The sequence below is a fragment of the Papio anubis genome, chromosome 18 (assembly GCF_008728515.1).
Source record: "Papio anubis isolate 15944 chromosome 18, Panubis1.0, whole genome shotgun sequence".
Taxonomy (NCBI): Eukaryota; Metazoa; Chordata; class Mammalia; order Primates; family Cercopithecidae; genus Papio; species Papio anubis.
The window spans coordinates 34,309,617-34,337,536 of record NC_044993.1 but is presented as its reverse complement, the minus strand read 5'-3'; the positions used below and the strand labels follow the sequence as shown (position 1 = coordinate 34,337,536).

Here is a 27,920-nt window from a genome sequence, read left to right as displayed (position 1 = left end):
GCATCTCGCACTATGCGAGGCCAAGTTAAGGCTTACACATTTGCAGAAGGAAAGAGGTAGCAAAGCAACCTGGGACGTTCCACTGTTTCTGTTTCCATCTCTCTATCTCTTTCCATCTCTGTTCATCTCATTCCTCTCTGTCCCCATTTCTAAATATCGAAAATTTCTGTCTCTGACCATCTATCAATGTGGCTGATCATCTGTTTCTGACCATTCCTTCCCGTTCCTGACCCCAGGGAGTGCAGGGAGTCCTGGCCCAGCCCGCATTCCTCCAAGTAGTACCACTCTCTAACCTCAGGACGTCAAGGGCCTAGAGCGACAGCGCCAGATGTTTCCCAGCAAGGGGTTCTCAGGCTGTGCGCCCAGATCTCGAGAGAGGGAAGTGGGGTGACGAGGTCGTGCACTGAGGGTGGACGCGGAGGCCAGAAGTAGCAGGCGGCCGGGGAAAAGAGGTGGAGAAAGGGAAAAAGAGAGAAAAGTGGAGGAGGGCGAGTAGGGGGTGGGGCAGAGAGGGGCGGGCCCGAGTGCGCCCCCCACCCCCAGCCCGGCCCTGCCAGCTCCCTCCCAGCCCAGCCGGCTACATCTGGCGGCTGCCCTCCCTTGTTTCCGCTGCATCCAGACTTCCTCAGGCGGTGGCTGGAGGCTGCGCATCTGGGGCTTTAAACATACAAAGGGATTGCCAGGACCTGCGGCGGCGGCGGCGGCGGCGGCGGCGGCGGCGGGGGCGCGGGGGCCGGACCATGAGCCGCTGAGCCGGGCAAAACCCAGGCCACCGAGCCAGCGGACCCTCGGAGCGCAGCCCTGAGCCGCAGAGCAGGCTCCAACCAGGCGGCGAGGCGGCCACACGCACGGAGCCAGCGACCCCCGGGCGACGCACGGGGCCCGGGAGCGCAACGATGGAGGCGCTAATGGCCCGGGGCGCGCTCACGGGTCCCCTGAGGGCGCTCTGCCTCCTGGGCTGCTTGCTGAGCCATGCCGCCGCCGCGCCGTCGCCCATCATCAAGTTCCCCGGCGATGTTGCCCCCAAAACGGACAAAGAGTTGGCAGTGGTGAGTTGCTGCGCTGGCCTCAAGGAACCAAGTTTAGACAAACTTCGGAGGCAAAAGATCGGGGTGTCTCTCCCCCTGCCCTCGGCGGTGGGCACACAGTGTGGGGGAAGGGCTTCGGTAAACAGCTTGGGGGGTCTTTGGTAAGCTATTGGAGTGATGTCTTGCAAACGGTGGGGGATCTTTTGTAAGCAGAGAAGACCTTTGATAAACAATTTGGCAACCTTCAGGATACAGCAGTGGGGCGAAAAACAAGCCAGAGAGCGGGAGAGGGGTGACCTGGCAAACTACTGGAAAGGGACTCTTATATAAATGGCGGGGACCTCCTCTAGTATCTGGGACATTTGGCAAGGGGGGGCGGTCTTTGTAAACAATTTTTGGACACATCTGGGCAGTTGCTAAGGGCTCTCGCCAAGCGTCTTGGTAGGCCTTTGGCAGACAGCTAAAGGGGTCGTTTTTGCTAATGTAGGACTTCGGGAACGGGGCTCTGGCACACAATTTGGGTAAATTTATGCGCGCATAAGGATGGGAGGGAGCTTGGCCAACGCGGGGCTTGGCAAACTTCTAGGAACCTTCAGCACAGACCCGGAGAGGGGCCTTTAAATAAACAGCTCAAGGGGGCCATTTGGGAAGTGATTGGGGCAGGAGGGAAGCAGAGAGCGCATCTTTTTTCACCTGGCTTAATGGACAAATTGGTCAAGGGCTGGGCCTCGGAAAGTTTCCTCGAACTTCTCCAAAGGGTCGGAGGAAAGAAGGAGAGAGCTTGCCCGGCAGGAGGGAGGAGGAGTGGGGCAGGCGCTGGAGGGCCTGGCGCGTGGGGCGGGGGCGGACTGCGCTCCGCTCGGGTCGGAGAGCGGCCAGCGAGTCCTCCTTCCTGGCTGGGTTCCCAAACTGCGGTTCAGATGTTGTCTTGTGAGCGTGCGCGCGCCTGGCTGGAGGGACACTGAGCCTGGCCGCAGTGTTGCGTAAGTAGGGCCTGAGGAGGGAGGCCAGCCAGGGACCCTTCAAGATGTCCTTTCCACTCCGGGGGATATCTGCTCCCTTGTTGCCTCAGCCACCCTGCCCTCCAGCCTCCCCCTCAACCTGTCCGGGAGAAGACGCCCATGACCTCTGGTCACCCTAGGAACTCCTTCAGGAGATGACACCTACCCTCTCCCAACTCTCACCCTTTCCAAGCAGCTAAGTCTCAGCCCCCTCTGGATAGATGGGTTGGGAAACCTCTGTACATTTTTAGAGGGCTACTTTTTTCAAGGGTCTGGAGCTGGCTAGCATAATGATGTGGCTGTTGGGTGGGGCTGAGAGTGGAGCTGTGGGACAATGACAAAGCTACTTGGGTTCCTTACACTTTTTCCAGCCAATGGGTCACAGGATGAACCCCTAAATTGAGGCTCAGCCTGGGGGCCACATGGGTTCTTGGCGTGGAACAGGAAGGAATTCAAGAGCCAGCCAACAGAGTAAAGTGAAAACAAATTTATTAAGAAGCTAAAGGAATAAAAGGGTGATTATTCCATAGGCAGACCAGGGAATGGGCTGCTTGAGTGAGTATACACATGGTTATTTCTTGATTATATGCTAAACAAGGGGTGGATTGTTTAGGAGTTTTCCGGAAAAGAGATGGGGAGTTCCTGGAACTGAGGGTTCCTGTCCCTCTTAGACCATATAGGGTAACTTCTCCATGTTGCTATGGCATTTATGAACTGTCATGGCGCTGGTGGGAGTGTCTAATGTATTTAACATCCTAATACATTATAATTAGCATATAATGAGCAGTGAGCACGACCAGAGGTCACTTGCATTGCTGTCTTGGTTTGGGTGGGCTTTCTCCAGCTTCTTTACTGCATCCTGTTTTACCATAGGGGTCTTTGTGACCTGACCTGTATGTTGTGAAATCAGTCCTGCCAACCTCCTGTCTCATTCTGTGGCTAAGAATGCCTACCCTCTTGGGAATGCAGCCCAGCAGGTCTCAGCCTCATCTTACCCAGCCCCTACTCAAGATGGAGGTGCCTGGTTTGAACACCACTGACAAATGGAAGTCTGTGTTGTCCAGAGGCAATGCAGTGGGGGGCTTAAGAAGATAGCTCTGGACTTAGACCGCTTGGCTTCAAATCAAAGGGTGCGTGAACTAACTAGCTGGCCTAGTGATGATCTTGGGCAAGTGACTTCTCAGTTTCTTCATCTGCAAACTGGGAAATTCCATATCTCAGGGTTAAAAGAGAGGTAATCTTAGGTGCTTACCTAGCACATGGTAAGTACTCAATAAGCACTAGCCATTATTCCTATTATATTATTATTATGTCCTTGATTTCCCCTTTCCTAACTACTTCCAACAAGGCTAGGACCATTGTCAGAAGATCTCCTGGCTCCTTTCACCGTTCCAACAGGGCACTTATCACATACTTCATTTTGGTTTTATTTGTGATCTATCAGCCTCCCTGCTAGGATTGAACTTTAGAGACAGAGCTGTCTATCTTGTTCACCAATTTATCCTCAGCAGTAGCACTGGGCTTGGTACGTGGTAGGTGCTAAAAAGTATTTGTTGACTAAATAAATGAGTCCGTTGCTCCCTGAACCTCTTTGCAGGGACCTGCTCAGTTTTGGCCTCAGTTTGGGCAAGGCCAGTTGTATGGCTCCTGAAGGACAGGACTGCTTTATTTTTGCAAATGGCTGATTCAGGATTTGAACCCAGGTTTGTCTGCTGCCAGAGCCCATGCACATAGTCTTTGAATCTCTTTAGAAGAAAAAAGGAAGAAAAAAGTCCCCAAGTCACCAGCTGCAAGGTAGATAAAAGAGTTGATAGAAGTAAAGGAAGGATACTGGAGTATCACGTTTCCTAGCACAGGCTCTGGAGCCAGATTGCTTTGTCCCAAATCCGAATCTACCATTTGTGAACTGTGTGATTGTAAGCAAGTTTCTTAACCTCTCTGTGCTTCAGTTTCCTCCTCTGTATAATAGGGATAGTATATCTACATTATAGAGTTTTGAGCATTAAATGAATTAACATAGTCTGACTTTCGTGCCTGGGCATATAGTCAGCACCCAGCACCAACAAGCGGTAGCTATGCTCTCTATAGCTGTATGTCCTGTCGCTCAACTAAGGGGTGCCAGTGCTGATTTGGGAACCCGGTACTCCACCCAGTGCTCTGGGACCCCTGGCTTATATCCGGTCTGGACTATGGCACTGGGTTGGGGGCTGATTGCTACAGCCTGCTTTGGTTAATACTGTGCCATCTTAATGTGGCTGCTTGCCTTGGGGGTGTGCATTTCTTTCAGCAATACCTGAACACCTTCTATGGCTGCCCCAAGGAGAGCTGCAACCTGTTTGTTCTGAAGGACACACTAAAGAAGATGCAAAAGTTCTTTGGACTGCCCCAGACAGGTGATCTTGACCAGAATACCATCGAGACCATGCGGAAGCCGCGCTGCGGCAACCCAGATGTGGCCAACTACAACTTCTTCCCCCGCAAGCCCAAGTGGGACAAGAACCAGATCACATACAGGTGCCAGGGCAGGGCTTGGGGAGGCAGGGCCATTGGGCTGAGGGACACGAGTCTCCTTGACCCATGCATTCTCTCCACTCAGGGGATCCATGAAGTGTCTTTTGTGAAGGCTTGGCATCTTAGGGAGTTTCAATACATAGTTCTTAGAAAATGAAGTCAGACAGACTTGAATTTCATACTTGCTAGCCATCAGACATTGGGTTCCTTTTCAGTGCTGTGAATGTTGGCTTTCCAATCTACAAAGTGGGGCTTTAAAAATGCCCTTCCCCACATGGTTGGTTGGGGAACTAACCTAGACTGAACTAATACAAACGACTTCTATGATTTTTGACACAGAGCAAGAGTGTAGTAATGCTAGCCATTGTTGTTGTTTTTAGATGAGGTCATTGGGATGGGCAGAAGGAACGTGATGATTGGTAGCTAATTGGGTTTAGCAGCCCAATTGGGTTATAAATTGTTGCTAATTGGGCTGAGAGCTGTGCTCTGTTTGGCTGGTGCTGGGTTCCAATGGTGAGATCTTTGCCTTATGCCCCGAAATGCACTACTTATGGCCCTCCCCCACCAGCCAGAAGTGACAGATGGAACTCCTGAGCTGGGGCCTAAAAATGTTGGCTGGCCTGGGACTCCCTGGGTCTTCAAGGTATCCTGAGAAGTTTGTTCTTGGCAGTGAGCCCTGCCCAACCTACACACACATACATGCAGGTACATGCTCACATACTTGTGCACCCTTCCCATGCTTGTGCATATACTTGTATGTTCACATACACACACACTCAAAACCTTTTCACATATCTGTGCACACACACATACTTGCATATGCACACACTTATGCCCATGCATACACACTCACATGCATTTCTACCACCTCCAGGATCATTGGCTACACACCTGATCTGGACCCAGAGACGGTGGATGATGCCTTTGCTCGTGCCTTCCAAGTCTGGAGTGATGTGACCCCACTGCGGTTTTCTCGAATCCATGATGGAGAGGCAGACATCATGATCAACTTTGGCCGCTGGGGTAGGCAGAAGATGGGGCAGAAGAGGGGCCAGCAGGGAACAGCGTAGAGACGAAGGGGCGAGATGGACATTAGAGGGGTGTGGGGATCCTGAGGGCAGCTTAGATAGGACAGTAGATGGTGTGGACCCTGGGGGTGGTTTAGATGGGGGCAACACAACACGGAGTGGACACTGGAGAGCCACGTTGACATAGGGGCAGATGGTGTGCTGTGGTGTAACCTGGAGGCCATCTAAACCCGAAGCAAGTGGTCTACTATGCTGTCCAATATGGCAGCCATTAGGTAGAATATACATGGCTATTTAAATTTAAATTAGTTAAAAATTTAAAATCGATTTCCAGGTCACACTGGGCACATTTCAAGTGCTCAAAAGACGCAGGAGGTTAGTGGCTATTGATTTTGGACAGCACAGACAAAGAATTTTCCTCTTATCACAGAAAGCTCTGTTGGATGATGCTGGTAGATACTGAGGAAGTGTAGATATATGAGAGTGGTTTGAAAACAATGGAGCAGTGTAGACATGAGAGGAAGGGTCATAGAACCCGGGGCCAGGTGGCCATGTGAGTTTATGGTGTGAACATTGCCAGTAGCACAGACATAAAGGTAGGTGGTATAGACACTGAGTGGTAAGTGATGAAGGTAAAGAGCATGGGAAACAGTGTAGACAAGTGGGTGGGTGGTACAGGCCTTGGTGACAAGGTGGGCATGAGGATTCGTGTTGCAGATATTGGTGATAGTGTGACATAAAGGCAGGATTGTGGTTAAGAGGGCAGTATTGACAAGAGGGTGGATGGCATAGACACTGGGGATGATGAGGATGGGGTGAGGACACTAGTGTGGTAATGTGTGTATGTGGTAGGTATAGTGTCATGGTGGTAGTGTAGACAATGAAGGTAGCGGGTATGGATACTGGGAGTCATGTAAACCTGGGAGAGCAGTGTAGACCATAGGATGGTAACAACCGGGTCAGCAGATCTCTACCGAGCCCCAGTGTTTGCAGTCCTGGATAACCCCACTGGGATGAGGGAAGGGGACAGATGCTGGGTGGGCTGACAGGCTCCACATGTAGATGGGGTGGGGGGGGGTTCAGGGTCTAGGTGGCACAGCTAGAAGCTAAGACCCAATGTGTGTTTCAGAGCATGGCGACGGATACCCCTTTGATGGTAAGGACGGACTCCTGGCTCATGCCTTTGCCCCAGGCACTGGTGTTGGGGGAGACTCCCACTTTGACGACGATGAGCTATGGACCTTGGGAGAAGGCCAAGGTGAGAAAGGGGCCCTCTGCATGCCCCAGACCTTCTCTCCTGTCCTCTCTCCACTCCATCTGCTTGGACCGGAGAGGTGGGAGGGGAGCAAAGTCACACATCTGGGTGAGTCAGAATCTTGGTCTCCAAAGAAGGCATGGAGAAGTCCAACCTCCCCCTTCCATGTCACCCTTTAGTGGTCCGTGTGAAGTATGGGAATGCCGATGGGGAGTACTGCAAGTTCCCCTTCTTGTTCAATGGCAAGGAGTACAACAGCTGTACTGACACTGGCCGCAGCGACGGCTTCCTCTGGTGCTCTACCACCTACAACTTTGAGAAGGATGGCAAGTATGGCTTCTGTCCCCACGAAGGTGAGCATCCACTCTAGTCCCCAAGACTTTCCACCCCAAGCTTCCAGCTTCCCTGGCTCCCCACTGTGCTCCACCCTCCGCACTCTCCAGGACTGGCTGGCACTGCCAGTCAATGAGCATCCCTCCAACATCCTTCACTCAGTTCCCCCCCCAACCTGATCTGAGCCATTGTTGTTTCTCTCCCACCAGTACCATGATGAACATAATACTTTAATTAAATCAAGTCGATTTTTTTTTTAAGTTTCACCATTAGCAATCATTTAGGAGTCACAGATTTGATGTGCTAATTATTTATTTCTTACATATGTTGGAGTAAACTTAGAACTGTTACAATGCCCAGTGGTTCTCTCTAGAACCAGTCTTTATACTTCAATCAAGATTGATACTTCAAGGGCATGAGGAAAGGCTTGCTGGTAGCTGGAAACCTAGCAGTGTGATAAGGAGGCAGGACTCAGACCAGGGCTGGACTCAACCTGGTTTGCGAACTCCAACCGAGGAATTTCACCTATTGCTCCAGCCTTGGTCCTGATGCTGCCTCTGCTAATGCGTGCATGCGTGTGTGTGTGTGTGTGTGTGTGTGTCTGGGCACAGAGGCTATACCATCTGCCTCTCTTGGGCACTGTCTTTTTCTGCCTCCTGTGTAGCTTGTGTCTGCATCTCTGTGTCTTGATAAATACTTTAGGCTTGACTCAGTATTTGTGTTTGTGTGCTTGTCAGTACCTGAGACACAACATTTTCAGAGATTTTGAAGCCACATGGGGGAAACCTTTTAAAATGGGGTATAGATATTGACATACACACTCAATCCTTTCTAAAAATATCCTTAACACACTTCATAGTCATGACGGTGTATGTAACTTCATAGTCTATGAAGTCATCATATTTGATAATTCTGCAGATTGAAAGCCCAGAAAACCTGGGGAAAACGGAAAAACGTCTAAAAATTTTTAACACCATCTTCTTTCCCATCTCACAAAGACTCTTTAATCTACATAGACTAAAGACTGTCTTTTTGTCTGTAATTTTAGGTCTGTGAATCTCCCTAACCCCATTGTAACTGAAAACTAAGCACCAACCATCTTCACGGAACGAAAGAAACAAAGAACTAGTTAATCCCCTTCCTGTTTACGCTTTTATTACCAGAGCTAAACTTTATATTAAGTAAGAGTTTAAGCCATTCACCATTAATAAGTCAGAAATTTTGAAATAAAAATGTTTTTTGTATCTTGCGTTTCCCGGTAGGGATTACATGTGGCATTAACCCTTCCCTGTGTCACCCCTCTGATAGGAACAGAATGCTTTGATGATAGATAGATGTGGAAACAGCTGTATTTCATAAGTTTGGGAAGGGTTATTCCCTGCATTGGACATTAGTTATTTACTTTGTGCTTAGCCAGATGCAAGTACGCACAACACGCACGTGTCTGGGTCTCGAGGCAGAGATTCTTGTTACTCAGCCCCTGCTGACTGCTGAGTCAGTGTCTGATTCTTGCCATCCTTGTCAGGGGAATTTGGGAGGAGACAGGGGCTTCCTGGGTGGTAGATATGCGGCTGATGGGAGGTCAGAGGCAGGGGGCTGGCATTGGTCAAAGTTAACACTTTGCCTTTCTCAACTCTGAGGCCACTAAGGTATCTGGACTCAGTCTTGCCTTTTCTCTAGGTGACATTTTTTTCTGGCATTGCAGGACAAGGTCTTTTGGTAGAGAGGGGAGCAGTGAGGATACAGGACTCCAAGTTCTGTGGTGGGAGGCCAGGCACTGGGCTCCATTCTGGCCATGGTGGAGTTAACGGGGGCTGGTGAGGTCACCTCTGGCGCCGTTGTGCACAGATGGTCCTTGTTATGGACTTGTGGTTTTGCTAGTTGGCAATTCCAGAGACACACCATTTTTTAGCTTTGGGTGGATGAGGGGAAGACGGGGAGAATCCAAGACACACAGGCCAGGCTCTGAACCCCACTCCCTCCCCCAGCTTTCCAGTTATGGCCCCTGTCTTGAAGATGTCAAAGTAGAAGCCCAGAGTGTTTAGTAAAAGGAACCTGAAGGCACCACCTACCTCTCCCTCCCTCCTCCTCTTCTGTCTTTCTCTCCCTCCTACAGAGACTGCAACAAGGCCATTCAGGAAGGGGCCTGGGGTTGACAGGAGGTAAAGCTTTCTTTCTGTGTATGCGTGTGCACACACACATCTACATGTATGAGAGTGACAGACTGAGCAAGAGAGATTGAGATTGGTGTGTTTTGTAGTTTTTAGTTACAACCTTCATTCACTTCTCTCATTTATGTGACCATGAGCAGTTTGAGAACCAGCTTTGTCCTAGCCTTGATTTCTCCACCTATCAAACGGAGAGAGATTCTTGTGGTCCTGCCTGCCATGACTGTTATGTTCATGTCATACATCATTATTACATGAAATTTGCATGGTACAGGCATGGACCAGGCAGTGTGGATAGTGACCTTGGGGCTGAGGCAGGGTTCTAGAAGCCCTTGCTGTGTCCCAGGTGTCAACCATTTTGTTGTTGGATGGTCCATAAGATCCCAGGGGAGGGATTGGGATAACCAGGGAAGCAGGGCTTCTCTCTGGGAGCTCAGAGAAGCAGCTCCTTACCAACCAGTAGAGATGTTTTCTTAATATTTTAACAATGCATCAACTTCACTGATGTGAACCGGCAGATGGGCAGCCAGCCAGCTGTATGCCCATGGAGGCATGTCTCATTCATATCCTTCTCTCTCTCCCCTACCCCTAGCCCTGTTCACGATGGGCGGCAATGCTGAAGGACAGCCCTGCAAGTTCCCATTCCGCTTCCAGGGCACATCCTATGACAGCTGCACTACTGAGGGCCGCACGGATGGCTACCGCTGGTGCGGCACCACTGAGGACTATGACCGCGACAAGAAGTATGGCTTCTGCCCTGAGACCGGTGGGTGCCACTACCTCTCCCTCCCTCAGGGCCCAGCACCTGCTGTCTGATAAAAAACCCATAAGACTCCCTGTGCCAACCTCTTTTCCCCAAGACAGGGATGCTAAGACATCTGTGCGAATGACATCCACACCCAAGATGTCCGTGCAGCTGGTCAGGATACTTGTCACCTGGTATGGCCTGGACACTGAAATCAGAACAGACATTGGGTATCAACAGTTGAATTGGTGACACCTAAATGTCAGGCCTGCTCAGGATCCTCTGACTGACCTGCATCCCTTTTCTCTCAGACTCTCTGACAGATACTTCTCTCTCCTCCTCTGACCCTGCAGTCTCTCTTCCCCCTGCCTTTCCTGGTCTGTATCTCCACCTTTTAGTCTGTTTTTTATTAAAAGCTCCCTGCTTTCTTCCCTGTCCCCCTCTTGCCCTCCTTCTCTCCATTTCTCCCTCCTTTCCTTCTTCCCTTCCTCCAACAGGAATTTACTGAGTGCCTGCTTTGTGCAGCAGATGCAGAGGTTGGTCTCAGAAAAGCCCTGCCCAAGGGGGCTCACAGTTGAGGAGCGTGTGCTGGTGCCATCAGCTTCATCCAACTCCCTTTGCCCCTAGCCCATCTGCCCCTTTCCATGGGAGGCTCATTAGAACTCTGAAATCTGGCTTCCTGGGTTTGAATTGCAGCTGATACTTCCTAGCAGTGTTGGCTCAGGGAAATTTCGTCATCTCTCTGATCTCCTGTTTCCCATCCATGAAACGGGGTGCCATTCAGTCCCTCCTGCACAAGGCTGTTGTCAGGGGTAGGGTGAGATGAGTCTAAAGATACAGTGCCTGGGACTGAGTCTGATTTAGGTGTGGCTTGCTAAGATCAGCATCATGTCATTGCTTCCTGCTGGTAGCCTCAGACTCTTTGCTGTGCCTTGACCTGTATCCCTAACCCCACAGCCATGTCCACTGTTGGTGGGAACTCAGAAGGTGCCCCCTGTGTCTTCCCCTTCACCTTCCTGGGCAACAAGTATGAGAGCTGCACCAGCGCTGGCCGCAGTGATGGAAAGATGTGGTGTGCGACCACAGCCAACTACGATGATGACCGCAAGTGGGGCTTCTGCCCCGACCAAGGTACGAGGCCCTGGTCACTGGACAGAGACCCTGGACATCGCCCTTGCCCCTAAACTTGCTCCCAAAACCTTCCTGAGACCTCACCCACTGCAAGCATAGACACTGCCCCTCAGACACCCATCTACCCAGACCCGCCCATCTGGGCTGAGACAATGCCCATCTCTGGTGGAACCAAGGTCCCTGCTTAGATACTGCCCATCCAGGTGGAGGCACAGCCTCCAAAACCAGACCCTGGTAGACCAGATGCTGCTACCTGCCTCCTGGGCAAGAACCGGCCTTCCTGAGGAGTCACTGCTCTTGCCTTCCCCTTCAGCCACCCTCCAGGTGGGCTTGTAACTACCAAAAAATGGCTGAGTTCTGAGCACAGGTTACCAGAGAGACAATTCTCCTGAGACATTTCCACTGCACAAAGAGGTGCCTTCAAGGAGCTGGGGGGCAGCAGAAGAAACAAAAAAAGGAACAGCCTCATGCTTGAGCTGACCCCATGGTCCACACAGCCCTGGGGGAGCCCCCAGAGCCCTCCCTCCCCCATCAGTCAGCACCATCTGTTACCAGGTGTAAATGGTGGGTCCTTGTCAGTCCTGGGTGCTGAGGATGCAGCTGGCTGGGACAACTCTCTGCCCCCTAGGACTCACAAGCTTGGGGGAGAGTGCCCAGGAGACAGCTTGTGACCTCACTGTGTGCTTGGTGCAGTGAGCAGGGTGCTTGGGGTCCTGTGCCCACTCCAGGCGCAGGGCCCAGGGTTACAGGGTTACTTAAAGCTCCCTGATGGCCCACAGTGGCCAGGTGAGTGGGCAGGTCCAGGGCCTGTCAGAATTAGGCAAGCCTGTCTTTATGTTACTTTCATTCTTTATAATCATCATGAGATGGAACTTGGCAGATGTCAGTGGACAGAGGCTGGCCAAAGGAGGTTTTCTTATCCCTTGCTAAATTCCTTGCTAGGACACATTCTGATTTTACCAGCCTTCTACCTAAAGGTGGGATTCTCCATCTTCCTGAGTAGTTCAAGGATCGAGAGCTCAGTGACTCACCCAGGGTGAATATTATAGTCTCCTAGGGCTGCCATGACAAAGTGCCACAAACTTATGGCTCGAAACAAATCCCAAGTATTCTTTCATGCTTCTGGGAGCTAAGGTCTAAAATCAAGGTGTCATTAGGGCCATGTTCCCTCTGAAGGATGTGTACTCCAGTCTGTGCTTCTGTCATGATATGGATGGCCGTCTTCCCCCTCTGTCTGCCTCTCCTCTTTTATTTATTTATTTATTTTTTGAGACAGAGTCTCGTTCTTGTTGCCCAGGCTGGAGTGCAGCGGCACGATCTCGGCTCACTGCAACCTCCGCCTCCTGGGTTCAAGTGATTCTCCTGCCTCAGCCTCCCGAGTAGCTGGGATTACAGGCATGCGCCACCATACATGGCTAATTTTGTGTTTTTAGTAGAGACGGGGTTTCTCCATGTTGGTCAGGCTGGTCTTGAACTCCTGACCTCAGGTGATCCACTTGCCTCAGCCTCCCAAAGTGCTGGGATTACAGGTGTGAGCCACCGCACCTGGCCTCTCTCCTCTTCTTATAAGGTCACAAGCCATATTGGATTAAGGGCCCACTCTGGTCCAATCTGACTTCATTTTAACTTGCATCTTAATTACATGTGCAAAGACCCTATTTCCAAATAAGATCACATTCACAGGTCCCTAGGGTTAAGACTTGGGCAAATCTTTTCTAGGGGGACACATTTAACCACAACAGGGTGTGACAGGTTTTGCTCGCTGGCTGTGGCTCAGCCTGTGCAACCACGCTAAGCGGGAATGGTTTCTACTGCTTTCACTTGGGCAGAAATGGTAGTAACATGGGGCCAGCCTGTCCCCACTATCTTACCTCTTCAGAGAACCTGAGGAGCTGGGTTTGTAGAGCTCATCTTTTATAGAGAGACACAAAAAGCCAGGAAGCAGGATTTTAAAATGAATAGGGTTTTAAATAAAAAATTCACAGATACTACTTGTCCTGTTCCTTTATAGCACATCTGTCCTGATACTAACCTGGAAAGAGACAAGAGGACTTTGGCTGACCCCACTTGGAGGCAAAAGGCACTAATCCCAAAATTGTGTATTAATCCCAGAAAAAACAAATCAATACATGCCGCTTCCAGGGCTCTCTAGCCTTACTGTGGGGCTGTCCTCAAAAGTCTGCTTCACTGGGTCAGATCCTGACTTCTCTCTCATCTCTCCTCCTATCTTTCAACCCTCTCCTCTCCCTGCAACCCTCAGGGTACAGCCTGTTCCTCGTGGCAGCCCACGAGTTTGGCCACGCCATGGGGCTGGAGCACTCCCAGGACCCTGGGGCCCTGATGGCGCCCATTTACACCTACACCAAGAACTTCCGTCTGTCCCAGGACGACATCAAGGGCATTCAGGAGCTCTACGGTAAACCTTGGGGGGTGGGGGATAGGGTGGGGGGAGGTCATGTAGCCTGGGATGGAGGCCCAGGGTTGGGATCAGCAAGATCTCATCCAGCCAGGAGTGCTGGAGACAAGGGCAGGAAGCGGGAGTGTTGACCTAGTCCTGGGAAGGCAGAGCAGTTCCGCAAGGGGATACTTGGATAACTCTTCCCTATCTGAACAATGCTAATATCCCTGTCACTCTTAGCTCTCCATTTCTGGGTTTCTCCCATTTTCTAGGTGAGTAAGGTCACCTGGTGCAAGGTTACACAGGTTTGAGCAACCCAGTGGAGTTTAGAATCCAGAAGAACAGCCAAGTACAGGACAGAATTTTCCGTCATGTGGAATTACCTTAACAGTAGGCGGGTGGAAGCTTCTGGTTTTCATAATAAGCTTTGATTTTAGTATGTAATAGAAACAGAACAACCAGTGCCTTAAGCCAGTGATTTACTTATTGTTGGTGCTTACAGTGAGGCTAGAGTTTTAAAAGTCTGTTCTTTTTTTTTTTTAATGAAATATTTAGCCGGCCGGGCGCGGTGGCTCAAGCCTGTAATCCCAGCACTTTGGGAGGCCGAGACGGGCGGATCACGAGGTCAGGGGATTGAGATCATCCTGGCTAACACGGTGAAACCCTGTCTCTACTAAAAAAAAAAAAAAAAAAAAAACCCGCCGAGCAAGGTGGCGAGCGCCTGTAGTCCCAGCTACTCGGGAGGCTGAGGCAGGAGAATGGCATAAACCCGGGAGGCGGAGCTTGCAGTGAGCTGAGATCCAGCCACTGCACTCCAGCCTGGGTGACAGAGTGAGACTCTGTCTCAAAAAAAAAAAAAGAAATATTTAATGGTCCTGGTGATATCTGAGCCAGGCCAAAATAGTGAAAATGGTGATGAAGTTTGGGGACCGCTAGACTCAGGAAGAAGCCCAAGGTCTGCCGTGAAGGGTGCTGGGTTCAAGCGTGGCCTCTGCCCCTAACCAGCTACAAGATATTGTGCAAGTCTTTATACCTCTTTGGACTCAGTTTCCTCATCTCTAAAAGAATTGCTTATCATGAAGAGTGCCCCACTCTCAGTGCTGGACACACCAGTGGCCCCCTGACTGCCCTGACTCTTGTGGGTCTAAGAATCTGAGCTTTGGGTTTGAGTCTTTGGGCAAGTCACTCAACTTTTCTGGGCCTCAGTTTCCTCACCTGTGAAATGGTGCAATACTGATACCCCACTCTCAGGGATATAGAGAGGACCGATTTGGGTGATATCAGTAAAAAGCGAATCTAAAGTACAAAAGGCCCCAGGACTCCCAAAGTCCAGGCATCTTCTTGTTATCTTACGGAGCTTACACTAAGGCCAGAAAACAATTTCTTCTGACTCTTAGCAGATTGGGTGGGCACCCCTGGGGGCTCAGCCTGGTGGGGAGAACCTTTGCAGCTGCAGAGAGTCTAAGATCAGGTGTTCTTCCCCAGGGGCCTCTCCTGACATTGACCTTGGCACCGGCCCCACCCCCACGCTGGGCCCTGTCACTCCTGAAATCTGCAAACAGGACATTGTCTTTGATGGCATCGCTCAGATCCGTGGTGAGATCTTCTTCTTCAAGGACCGGTGAGTGCAGGAGCTTGCTTCTTGTCCTCCTTGTCTCCTGTCCTCTGCTCTTATACCATTACTCTTTTCCCTCACTCTTTTCTGAAGACCCCACCAAGTGCTTCGCAGAATGACCTGTATTAGGCAGTTTCTGCTGTGTATCAAACAGCCTCCAGGTTTTAGTAGATTTTTTGCACCCAAGCATTTTGTTTACTCTCCTATAGTCTGTGGGTCTACTAGTTATCTTGGCTTCCAGCTTCAGTTTGGGTTCAGGTATGCTCTGCCTGTTGTTCTCATGGGATTAGCAGCTACACATGGCAGATGACATGGTGCTAGAGGCCAAATTGAACTACACAAGTGCATTTAAAGCCTCTACTCCCATCTTGTCTGAGAATATTCCACTGCCTGAAATAAATCACATGGCAAATCCCAACACATACCCTAGAGGGTGGTACTGCAAAGTCACATGGAAATGCACATGAATATATAATCCTAAAATAGAAATGGAGGGAAGAATTGGGAACAATAATTCAGACTACAACAGGCCTTCTTCTAGAATGGCATTGCCCTCAAATGGCCAGATTACTCTGTGTATGGGTGGTGAGCGACTGCAGAGTAGAAAGAGGTGGTATTCTACCTGCTATAGATAAAAATCACCACTCAGTTGACTAACGGCTGAGGTTTACCGTAATGTCCTAGCTCCCTGGAGAATGGCAGGCAGTATCTAGGACCTCATTAAAGGGTCTGTCCTTCCATTCTTCTATCATCCATCCATCTACCCATCCATCTATCCATACCTGTATCTTTCCATCCATCATCCATCCAGCCAGCCAGCCATCTGTTATCCATTATTTATGATCCAGCCATCCATTATTCATTATTCATCCGTTTATTCATTCATAGAGCGTAGTAGTTGAGAAAATGGACCCTGAAGCCAGGTTGTCTGGGTTAGAATTCTGTACCTGCTACTTACTGGTTATGTAATCATAGCCACGTTAATTAAGTATCTTCTTTGTACCTTGGTTTCCTCATTTATAAAATGTGGCTAATATTCCAACCTATCTCCTAGAGTTGTTGTAAGGATTAGATGAACTTAGCGCTGAGAACAAAAATAATGCCTGACACAGAGTAAGTGTATTCATATTAGCTATTATTATTGACAAATAATTGTTTGACATCTACTGTGCCAAATACTTGGCTAGGCTTTAGTAGCTGGAGGAGGAAGAATGATGTTCTTGGGACAGTGGGGTTGGGGGCTGCTAGATCAGTGTTCTCAAAGACAGGAGCGTGGGCCTCCCATAACAGAACCACCTAGAGTGTGAGTATTAAAAGGTGGGTTTCTGCCCCCAGAGTGTGAGTATTAAAAGGTGAGTTTCTGCCCCAGCTTCAGACCCTCCTGACTGGGGATAAGCCCCAGGAATCTGCATCATAGCAGATTCTCCCAGTGATTCTGATGCACATTGAAGTCTGCATCACAAGTACAGTTTGAGAAATAGGCATATAGAGAACTGAATGGCAGGATCAAAGAAAAGTGATTGCAGAGGCATTAGGTGCTTTTGTGGGCACATCCCAGTCAAGGAAGACTTCACAGATGCAGCAGCATTTGAGCAGAGCCTTTAAAGGAGAAGCAATAATCTGATGGGGGTGACAAGTTAGGAGGTTCTTTGAGACAGAGGGACCTGCAGAGCCAAGCCATAGTGATGTGAAAGTTTCTGGATTAACCAGCGAGAATCTGGTGAAGCTAGAAGATGTTCCATAAACTTTCAGGAAGGATTTCCTCTACTCTAGGCACTGGGCCAGATTCTGGGGTGCAGATGCTTTGCCCTTCACAGGGTCTGCTGGCCAGTGGGGAAATGGCAAGAATGCAATGAGAGATGAGACTTCGAATGTAGTGAGAAATCAGGTCCCATCAGGCCTCGAATGCCCAAACCAGGGTATATAACAGCAGATGTCAGCGCTGCTCTGCAGTCCTCATTGTAAGGATCTGGCAATGTCCTTCATCTGGAGCACCTCCCACTAAGAAAGCCCTGACCACACACGCAGATCTCAGATGTGTGGGGCCTAGGAAAGGATGCAGAGCCCAGACCCTGGCTGGAGCCATCCCTGGCCTACCCCATCACAGTTTTCTTTCAAAAGGAACTTGATGAATGTTTAATGGGCTTGTTTGATTAACCAGTAAATATTAAACATCAACCACGAACAAAAATTGCTGCTAGACACTGGTGAGGGTGGGGGTCGTGAAGGACAGTATCACAGGGTGATTAAACTCAGACTTTGGAGTCAGATCTGGATTTGAATCTTGGTAATAACTAATTTACTTAGTCATTGATATAGTAATAACTAAGTAATTTGAATCTTAACCTCTCTGAGCTTCATTTGCTAAATAAAAATTGTGACACCTTCCTATGTTAGGATGTTTTGCTGCAAAAAGAGAGATGATCCCTCTGCAAACTCAATCCAACCTAAACAGTAGAAAGAAATTGCTTTCATGTGGTACAAAGTCCAGGGGTAGAACTGCCTGCAGGGGCAGAGAGAAGGTCAGTGACTTGATGTCTTTGTCCACTGCTAGCCTCTGCACTGAATTCATCCTAAGGCCGGTTCCCCCTTATGGTCATAAGAAGGCTACCAGTGGTAACTGGGGCTCTAATCCCTCCCCTTTCCCAGGAAGTGAGAGAGAAAGAGACACGCACAGACACGCACACACAGACCCCCAGATGTGAAATAAGTCTGTGTGTTCCATCTTAACATTACTGTAAAGTCATATGGCAACTGCTGAATCAGTAACAGTGCCAGGGAATGCTAAACTCTGACTGGCTTAGACCAGTTCTCAAACTTTGGCATGCATTAGAATCATCTGGAAGGCTTGTTAAAACACAGATTCTGGGCCCCGAGCCCAGAGATTCTTATCTGTAGATCTCTGGAAGGACCCAATCATTTGCATTTCTAATAAGTTCTCAGGTGCACAGATGCTGCTGGGCAGAAGACTGCACTTGGAGAACCAGTGGCTTAGACCAATCAGTATCTACCCCTAGAATGGGAGTCGGGGACACAGGGTCTGAGGAGGTGAAGGCTGGATCATAAATGTGGAGTTTTGTGAGGAAGGATGGTGGGGAAATAGATAATAAATGCTAGGTAGACCATCCAGAGTGCATGCTGTCTTATAAGATTGTGAGGATTAAATTACAAGGCACAAAAAGCGCATGGCACTTAGCAGGACCTCAATAAATGATAACTCTTACTCTTGACAAAGTACACAAATTCATTTCATTTTAATTCAGGAAATACTTGAGTGTCATCAGCTACTGCCCCAATTGGCTTCTAATCAAACAGGAGAGTTAAGACAAACAGACACTACTGTTCCAGGCACTCAGAGTTGATGATTTTGAGAGGCTTAGAGAGGGAAAACACAATATGGACAGAGGTAGTCAGGGAAGGCTTCCTGGAGGAGGTAGAGGGAGAGAACAAGGTAGGAGGATGTTTTTCAGCTCCGGCAGATTGCAGACAGAATCTCTGCCCATTCTCCAGTCCTTCCCCAACCTTCCTTTGATCTTGCCTCCCACTCCCATCAAGGAATCATCTCTGGGATGTTTCTGGGTGGGTTTGGGGCGTGCGTGTGGTTCGAGCTGCAGGGTGACTGAAGATGTGGTTTCCTGTGCCCCCTTGCCTCCTGCCAGGTTCATTTGGCGGACTGTGACGCCACGTGACAAGCCCATGGGGCCGCTGCTGGTGGCCACATTCTGGCCTGAGCTCCCGGAAAAGATTGATGCAGTATACGAGGCCCCACAGGAGGAGAAGGCTGTGTTCTTTGCAGGTGTGTGGGAAGCACCCTTCCTTGGCCCTCAGCTCCACAGGACTCTGCACTAGGGCTCCTGCGTGTCCCAGGCTCACTCCCCCTCCCAAACCACAGTTCCTATGTACCCGTGGGTGCTCCCTCTCCTTTATAGATTCATTCTTTCAACATCATTTCCCAAAGTGTGCAGCTCATCTGGGAGACTGGTTCCGACACCCAACATCAGATAGCATTAACCTTCAGTGTACACATTTCATTTTCTTAATTCTTTTCAATCATCTCATTTCTTTTCTAGAAGAAAAAAAAGTCTCAGTTTAGTGCTGGTGTGTCCCTAACACCTTTGTAGTGATACAGTCTTTGGCAGGTAACAGTTTAAGTTCAAATGTTTTAAAGAAGATTTGTTTTCATTTTTACTTTTAAACACAAATTGATTTTAACAGGTAGTTAGTTATAACAGGGTGAAGTTTCAAATCAGGACAGAAACGGATTATTCAGTAACCGATATTTTGACAGTCAAAAAACATTTTTTAATAAATTTGTTTTTAAAGATTTCCAAATGAATTCACTGAAAGCTGAATGTTAAGTAAATAATAGTACAAGGAGTTCCTAGAAGTTGTAAAATCATCAAGGTGAGGTCTGTATGGCTAAGGTTTGGGAAGCCCTACTTGTTTAACATTTATTGGAGCATTTCCACGTGCTGGGTTTTGCCAGACCCTGGGGATACAGGCTCTGCCCTCACGTTGCTCACAAACTACTTGGGGAGACAGACAGCTGGGGGTTGTGAGGGGGTAAAGAAGGACTTAGGAGGTCCCTGCCCTGGTCTGAGGTGGGATCCTAGAGAAGATAAAGGCTCAGCCAAGACTATGGGTACTTATTGTCTCCACCACCTGGCTCCCATCTCCCCCATCCCACCATAATCATGGGTCCTGGCCAGGACAACTGCTGGCTCCTACGGCACCTTTTTGCAAATTAGCAAAAGGTGCCTCTTCATGGCAGGCAAGGCCCTTAGAATGCACGACTTGGTGAGCAGAGTGTGAGCTGGATTTATCCCCCAACTCACTTCCTTGACCAGGCACCTTCTGTAATTGACTTCTGAAGTCCTCTGTGTGAGCCCTGACTCTGGGCACTGCAACCAGGAGTGAGCAGGAAGTTGCACTCTGTTGGGAATGGCTGCAGTGGGGCCCGAGGACAGACAGATGATGGGAGGAACAGGCTGACCTAGGGCATGTCAGCACCAGCCAACACACCCTTTGCTTCCACCCTAGGGAATGAATACTGGATCTACTCAGCCAGCACCCTGGAGCGAGGATACCCCAAGCCACTGACCAGCCTGGGACTGCCCCCTGATGTCCAGCGAGTGGATGCCGCCTTTAACTGGAGCAAAAACAAGAAGACATACATCTTTGCCGGAGACAAATTCTGGAGGTAAGGGAGGGCGGTGGGTAGGACAGCAGCACAGTTGGCTGTGAGAGACAGAGAAGCCGTCCTGAGGCTTCAAGCCTCCTGGGTCGAGTTCAGAGGTCGGTGGGCTCTGGATGCCCTCTCTCTGGTCTCTAACCTCTGAGATATTGCCAAAGGTGAACCATTCTTGTCACATTGCTGATGTAATTCTGGTTGGAACATCCTTTCCCTTTGCAGAATTCCTTTGATTGGCCCATGTCTGGTCTGGACCCCCACATTTTGAAATGACTCACTGAAGAAGGGGGTAATAAAAATAAAGATAGTAACTGCTCCTACTGACTGTGTGCCAGAGACTGTCCCAAGGGCTCTGTGAGGTGGGAATTATTACTCCTCCCATTTTACAGATGAGGAAACTTGGGTTCAGGAAGGTTAGGTAACCGTGGCTGGACACAGTGGCTCATGCCTATAATCTCAGCACTCTGGGAGGCCGAGATGGGCAGATCACTTAGGTCGGGAGTTCTGGGTCAGCCTGGCCAACACGGTGAAATCCTGTCTCTATTAAAAATACAAAAAATTAGCTGGGCATGGTGGTGCATGCCTGCAACCCCAGCTACTCAGGAGGCTGAGGCAGGGGAATCACTTAAACCCGGAAGACAGAGGTTGCAGTGAGCCGAGACCATGCCACCGCACTCCAGCCTGGGCAACAGAGCGAGACTCCATCTCAAAAAAAAAAAGAAAGAAAGAAAAAGAAAAAAAGAAAGGTTAAGTAACCAGCTTGGAGTCACACAGCCAGGTAGGGACAGGTTGGGATTTGAACCCTGGCATTCTGTCTCCTGGGAAAACATGTTAGTCTTCACTACTATTCTGTACCTGAGATGGTGGGGTAGGGGATTCCAAGATATAGGGGAACATGATGGCAGAGGACAAAATATTAAGAAGACTTAGAGATGAGTGCAACAGTCATCCACAGAAACCAGCATCCAAATCAGACCTTTTGGAAGGAACAGGCACCCTGTGGCATGGCCACAGCAGGCCCGTGGCTGTGGGTACAGGTTGGCAGGGGAACAGTTTGGAAGCAGGTGGTTCTGTGCTCCAGGTTATCTACAGGGAAGGGTCCAGTTCTGAGGGGCTATGGTCATGACCAGGGAACCTAACACCCAGGAATGGCTGGTGAGAGGTAGCCCAAACCTCAGGAGTTTGACTGTAATTCTTCACAGTTTCTAGAAAAGGAAACAGAGGTCCAAAGAAATTAAATAACTTGTCCAAGCTATTGAGATATGTGTGTTTGCACAACGCCAGGATTATAGCTACTTCTCTTGTATTCTAACCAAGTGCCCCCTGCACTATACCTGCCAGTCCATTTGATTAGTGGGGAAAGAGTGATTGGGGCACAAAGACTTGTGGTGTGTCTTTCTATCCCCTCCCTCCTGGTATCCCCACATTCCTTCCGTGGTTGCCACTGCATCTGGGCTCTACCCAAGAATTTCAGAGGGCACTCCCTGAGGCCTTTGTCTGCCATCCCTGAAACAATCCCATTTACTTCCCAAGGCCTCTGTCTTCTGCCCCTTCCCTCCTCCCCACTCCTCTGCCCCCCAGCTGCCCTGCATTCAGAAACTCTTTATATCCCAGGCCTGCCCATGTCAGGGTGGAATTCCAGACATATTGCTAAGACACTTAGCAACCTAAGCTGATTGATATCTCAAGCCTCAAGAAAGAAAACAGTCAGGCAGGAAACCACAGAGCAGGCTTTCCACCCACAGGCTCCAGACACTAGCAGGCGCGTGTGCACACACACACACATACACACACACACACATACACACACACACGTACTGCGAATGACATCTCAGCATTGTAGGAGCCCTCAATCTCCAAATCTTAGAATTGTGGCTGGTGAGCGGCACAGACCCACAGAAACGTGAATCTTAGAATCCTAAAGCTCTGATGTTTTCAGATTACGGTGTTGGAAGGACTTTTTAAATCACTTTCCCAGGCACCGTATCTATGTAAACATGCAAAAACAGACCTGTTCCCAGCATATAGGAGCATGATTGTGTGCACACGTGCGCGCGCGCACACACACACACACAGAGGCATGCAGGTTGTGGCAGTGCCTTGCTGGGTTTCCAGGCAGAGTTATTTGCCTCCCAGTCCTTTTCCATACAAGCCCACCTCCCAGAGCCAGAGCCAGGACAGACAGCTTGCTCTATAGAGGAACCACCCTGAGACTTCCTGAAAAGGGGCAGAGCTGAAAGGCCTATCAGAAGCTCTGGGCTGGCTTCCAAAGGAGACAGATCTCTATTCCAAGAGAAGTGGTGAGGAGTCTGCAGAGGCCCCCGAGGCATCTTTGCTGGAGAAGGAGAGAGAGCCCCACAGTGACAGAGGCTGAGCAGCTGTCTTCAGCATGCCAGGAAGGGCTCAGGCCCTGCTTATAGAAGCTTTCACTAAGCCACAAATATATGTTCAACATCTGCTGTGTGCCAGGCACTTAGCTAGCTGCTGGAGAGATGGAGTCAAGAAATCATCCCACCCTGCCCTCATGTAGTAGAATGAGGGAAAATTATGTAAACACATTTGAATCGGATAATGATGGCTGTCAGTATCAGGCCTCTACCACAGCCCAGCCTGAGACTATGCATATCACCTATATTTCTCAGTTGAGGTAGATACTGTTAGTTCCTTTTCCCAAGTGTGGAAACTGAGGCTAAAGTGGCTGAAGGAAAAGCTGGGACACAAATGTCTGTGTTCTTAACACCTGCTCTACGCGGCAACTTCTAAAGCTGCAGAGAATACCACATCTTCGGACACCACAGTGCTTGCATTCTTTCTGGATGAAAAGAACTTGGAAGCAAAATAGTTCTCTTATCTGAGCCTCAGTTTTCTCATCTGTAAAAGCGGGCTTGACTTCTGCCATCCCCACCTTCTGTGGGTAGAATGAGAAAGAAATAAAGTTCAAGCGTGGGACACACATCTCCAAACCATCCTAACACTAGGGAATGTAGTTTGAGGGCTCAGTGGAGGTGCCTCGGATGGGAGTGTTGGGATTTTGAGCTAGGGAACTTGGTTTTGGTGCCCCAGGCCATGAGGAAGCATGCCAGGTTTTGTAAGAACGAGTCTAATGCTGCAGCTGGGATTAAGGAAGGCTTTTCTGGCAGTTATTTGGGGTGATGGCTGAGGGAGAAGTTCCCTCTAGAAGGGAGCATATAGGGAAAGCTGCTGTTGGGGTCCAGGGTGGAGGTGGTCAAGGCTGGCTGCAGAGAGGAAGAGAGCCCACTAGGAGGCACTGTGGAGCAAAGGGTGGCTGCTACCAGGATGGGATTGAAACATCCGTTTAGAAACAGCTCCAGTTGGGCAAGACTTGATCTTGTTTACTAGGATATCCATAGCTCCCATAGTGGGAGCTCAGTAAATATTTACGGAATAATGAAGTGGAGAAGCAAAGGAATCAACGTGACAGCAGCGTTTAAAAAGCTCTCCAAAAATCTTAAAAAACAGAAGGGTTGCTAGCCAGGGAGAAGAACATACCAACCGGCGCCCAAAGTATCTACCTAAATTAAAGGCGGGGCCCAGGATTGCTGTGGCCGGAACTGAGGTGGCACCCTGTGACTAACAGGCCTTGGACTCACACATACCTACCACTTTGCATTGTAACCTCACTGCCCCAGCCGTGATCATCTCCCAGGGCAGGGATTGTCATCTCCCTTGATAGATGAAGAAGCAGCACTTTTTCCAAGGCACAAAGGGAAAGAATGGTGGGGCAGGTTCCCATCCCTGGGCTTCTAGTTTAGCACTCCTGGGATTACAGCAGGGATTTACTTGTAAGGGAGCTAACATTTCTTAAATACCTACTAAATATTTATGAGACATGGGGATAGAGGCTCTGCATGTGCTATTTTATTTAATGCATGCATTAAATTAAATACACTAAATTAGACACAACCCCATTTTACAGCTGGTAAAACTGAGGCTGTATGGAAAGCGGTTAACACACTGTTTGGCATGTAGTAAGTGCTTTATAAATGTTAGCAGTAATCATGAGATTGTTTTTATGGGGTCATCCAAAGTCATATAATTAAAAGTGGTAGATTTGAGGTTCAGACTCAGGTCTGATTCCATGCTCTTCCTTTCACTGCAGCCGGCTGCTTCCCTGAAGGGCTAGGTCTGGTTTCCCAGGCCTAGCCAGGAGTCATCAGCTGGGTGCTCCCATCCAGGCTAGGGGGGAAGTGTCTTTTAGAGAGGCCCTGCTGGTTCACTGTGTCTGTTTCTTTACAGATACAATGAGGTGAAGAAGAAAATGGATCCTGGCTTCCCCAAGCTCATCGCAGATGCCTGGAACGCCATCCCGGATAACCTGGATGCCGTCGTGGACCTGCAGGGCAGCGGTGAGCCACCCAGGACTGTCTCCGCTTTCTAGGACTCCCCGCCCCTAGCCAGGGCCCAGCTCCTTGCAAACACACACTTCTTCATTGTGCAGGGCAGGCAGGCAGGCGGCGCCCGGGAAAACAAATCAACTCCTTCATCCCGGTGCTGGGAAGGTTTCCAGATCCCTGACCTCTGCTCCTTGGCCTGGCTCCAGGCAGTAAGACCCAGAAAGGCTTCTCACAGCTGCAGGGCCTGGAGCCAGGGCAGGGGAGGACGGAAGGCCTGGGCTGGGGGAAGAGGAAGGAACATGGGCTCCGTGCTGTGGATTCATTCTGGGGTTTGGTCCAGGCACTTTTGGGTTTCGTAGGCCTGTGACCACCTCCCATTAGCAGAAGGATGGCTCCATTTGAGACAAGGCAAACTTTGTCATGCTCTGTTGCTCATGTGGCAAAGATCCCCTACTCAGCCAGTTTGCCCCTGGCCCCTTGCTGATTAAAACACAACCAGTAGCAGCGAGGGATAGAATTTGGAGTTTGAAAGTCATACTCTTGAGGAGGCATCTGTGAGCTCTCTGGGGTCCTGGAAATGGATCCAGTTTGGCTTTTTTAGAGGAGATTTTAACTAAATTCCACAGAATTTTTTTTTGAGCACCTACTGTATGCTAAGCACAGGTCCTGACCTCCAGTAGCTGAAGTTCTTATATGTCCAAGAAAAAGCAGTGTACAATCAGATGCTAGACTAGGGATTATCTTCAAGAATAAACATCTATTGAGCACCTACTGCATGCTCGCATATTAACAGTAAATGAATTATGTATGTCAGGAGTCATAAATTCCAACAGCTCCATGGATCAGGCAGGTAGCACAAATGAGTAAAGCAGGCAGGGGCAGACAGTGGGGAATTGTGGAGTCTGCGCTGAATCAGAGAGCACGTGCCTCATTTACAGGAGACAGTTGCTTCTCACCTTCACGTAATTATTGGCGGGCAAGATTAGGGGCTTAGGCCAGGTGCCATGGTTCACACCTATAATCCCAGCACTGTGGGAGGCCAAGGCAGGAGGATTGCTTGAGCCCAGGAGTTTGAGACCAGCCTGGGCAACACAGTGAGACTCTATCTCTGCAAAAAATATTTTTAAAAACATTAGCTACACATGACGGCACACACCTGTAGTCCCAGCTAGTGGGGAAGGTGAGCAGAGAGGATCGCCGGAGCCCAGGAGTTTGAGGCTGCAGTGAGCCGTGTTCATGCCACTGCACTCCAGACTGGGCGATAGAGTGAGACCTGGTCTCAAAAAAAAACGAATGGAGTCTGGTGTTGTTAGATATTCTATATTAGACATTCTATTTTTTTTAATAGAAGCCGGAAATCTGTATTTTTGTATGACTTTTCTGGATGTTTACATGTTGGCAAGTTATTCAGATTTAAAGACAAAACTAAACAAAAAAACTTGTGAGAGTCAAATAAAACCCATCTGTGGGCCTGATAGGACTGGACGTATCCAGTTTTGCCACCTCTGGTACATGGACTGTGCTTAGTTTGATGTTTGTGTTAAGTGGGGCTATTGTTTTTAATAATAGCATATGTTATCTGACTTAATGCTCACTGCAAGCCCTAGAAGGTTGATATCTTTATCCTCATCTCAGAAATGAGTGAACAGGGAATAAGAGAGCTTATTTCACAGCCATTTTCCTTCTTCCAGTCCCAGAGGGGGCTCTTCTGGGCTTTTGTTGTGTTTTGGTTTTGTTTTTATTTTATTTTCTTCAATCAGCTCAGGCTGAAACAATTGAATTTTGTTTTTTTAGAGATAAGGTCTTGCTCTGTCACCCAGGCTGGAGGCACAAACATAGCTCACTGCAGCCTCGAACTCCTGGGCTTAAGCGACTCTCCCACATCAGCCTCCCAAGTAGCGTGGCCTACAGGAATGCACCACTATACCTAGCTAATTAAAAAAAAAAAATTGTAGAAACAGGGATCTCTTTATGCTGCCCAAGCTGGTCTCGAACCCCTGGGCTCAAGCAGTCCTCCTGCCTCAGCCTTTCAAAGCTCTCTTCTGGTTTAAAAACTTCTTCCCTATGCCAGGCAGAAGTTCAAAGCTCCTGGGAACCTTCTGTGTGCCAGAATGTCAGGATAAGGGGGTCACAGTCTCTTCTTTATCCCAGGTCACAGCTACTTCTTCAAGGGTGCCTATTACCTGAAGCTGGAGAACCAAAGTCTGAAGAGTGTGAAGTTTGGAAGCATCAAATCCGACTGGCTAGGCTGCTGAGCTGGCCCCGGCTCCCACAGGCCCTTCCTCTCCACTGCCTTCCATACACCGGGCCTAGAGCACTAGAGAACGACCCGGAGGGGCCTGGCAGCTGTGCCTTCAGCTCTACAGCTAATCAGCATTCTTACTCCTACCTGGTAATTTAAGATTCCAGAGAGTGGCTCCTCCCTGTGCCCAAGAATAGATGCTGATTGTACTCCTCCCAGGTGCCGCTTCCCCCTCCAATCCCACCAACCCTCAGAGCCACCCCTAAAGAGATACGTTGATATTTTCAATGCAGCCCTGCTTTGGGCTGCCCTGGTGCTGCCACACTTCAGACTCTTCTCCCTCCACAACCTTCTGTGGCTCACAGCACCCTTGGAGCCAATGGAGACTGTCTCAAGAGGGCACTGGTGGCCCGACAGCCTGGCATAGGGCAGTGGGATGGGGCATGGCCAGGTGGCCACTCCAGAGCCCTGGCTTTTCACTGCTGGCTGCCTTAGAACCTTTCTTACATTAGCAGTTTGCTTTGTATGCACTTTGTTTTTTTCTTTGGGTCTTGTTTTTTTTTCCACTTAGAAATTGCATTTCCTGACAGAAGGACTCAAGTTGTCTGAAGTCACTGCACAGTGCATCTCAGCCCACATAGTGATCGTTCCCCTGTTCACTCTATTTAGCATGTCCCTACCGAGTCTCTTTCTCCACTGGATGGAGGAAAACCAAGCTGTGGCTTCCTGCTCAGCCCTCCCCGCCCCTCCCTTCAACCGTTCCCCATGGGAAATGTCAACAAGTATGAATAAAGACACCTATTGAGTGGCTGTGTTTGCCATCTGTTTTAGCAGAGCCTAGACAAGGGCCACAGACCCAGCCAGAAGCGACAACTTAAGAAGTCCGAATCTCTGCTCCCTGTAGGGCACAGGTGATGGT

At 49.3% G+C, this 27,920-nt stretch overlaps 1 protein-coding gene across 1 annotated transcript; it reads left to right on the top strand.

The window, feature by feature from the left end:
- The first annotated feature begins 361 nt into the window (after positions 1 to 361).
- Positions 362 to 27,811, top strand: MMP2 (matrix metallopeptidase 2). The gene is made up of 13 exons (XM_021931977.2): positions 362 to 1,049; positions 4,317 to 4,543; positions 5,415 to 5,563; positions 6,698 to 6,826; positions 7,003 to 7,176; positions 9,917 to 10,090; positions 11,027 to 11,200; positions 13,461 to 13,616; positions 15,084 to 15,219; positions 18,873 to 19,009; positions 20,254 to 20,413; positions 24,662 to 24,771; positions 26,911 to 27,811. The coding sequence occupies exons 1-13, from the start codon at positions 897 to 899 to the stop codon at positions 27,012 to 27,014; spliced, it is 1,983 nt and encodes a 660-aa protein (XP_021787669.1). The 5' UTR covers positions 362 to 896; the 3' UTR covers positions 27,015 to 27,811.
- The last annotated feature ends 109 nt before the right edge of the window (positions 27,812 to 27,920 follow it).

Bases quoted from the DNA above. Each gene is read 5' to 3' on its own strand.
- MMP2 (XM_021931977.2), top strand. From the start codon at position 897: ATGGAGGCGCTAATGGCCCGGGGCGCGCTCACGGGTCCCCTGAGGGCG. The intron at 5,564-6,697 runs GTAGGCAGAAGA...TGTGTGTTTCAG, and splicing joins GATCAACTTTGGCCGCTGGG to AGCATGGCGACGGATACCCC. The intron at 20,414-24,661 runs GTAAGGGAGGGC...GTTTCTTTACAG, and splicing joins GCCGGAGACAAATTCTGGAG to ATACAATGAGGTGAAGAAGA.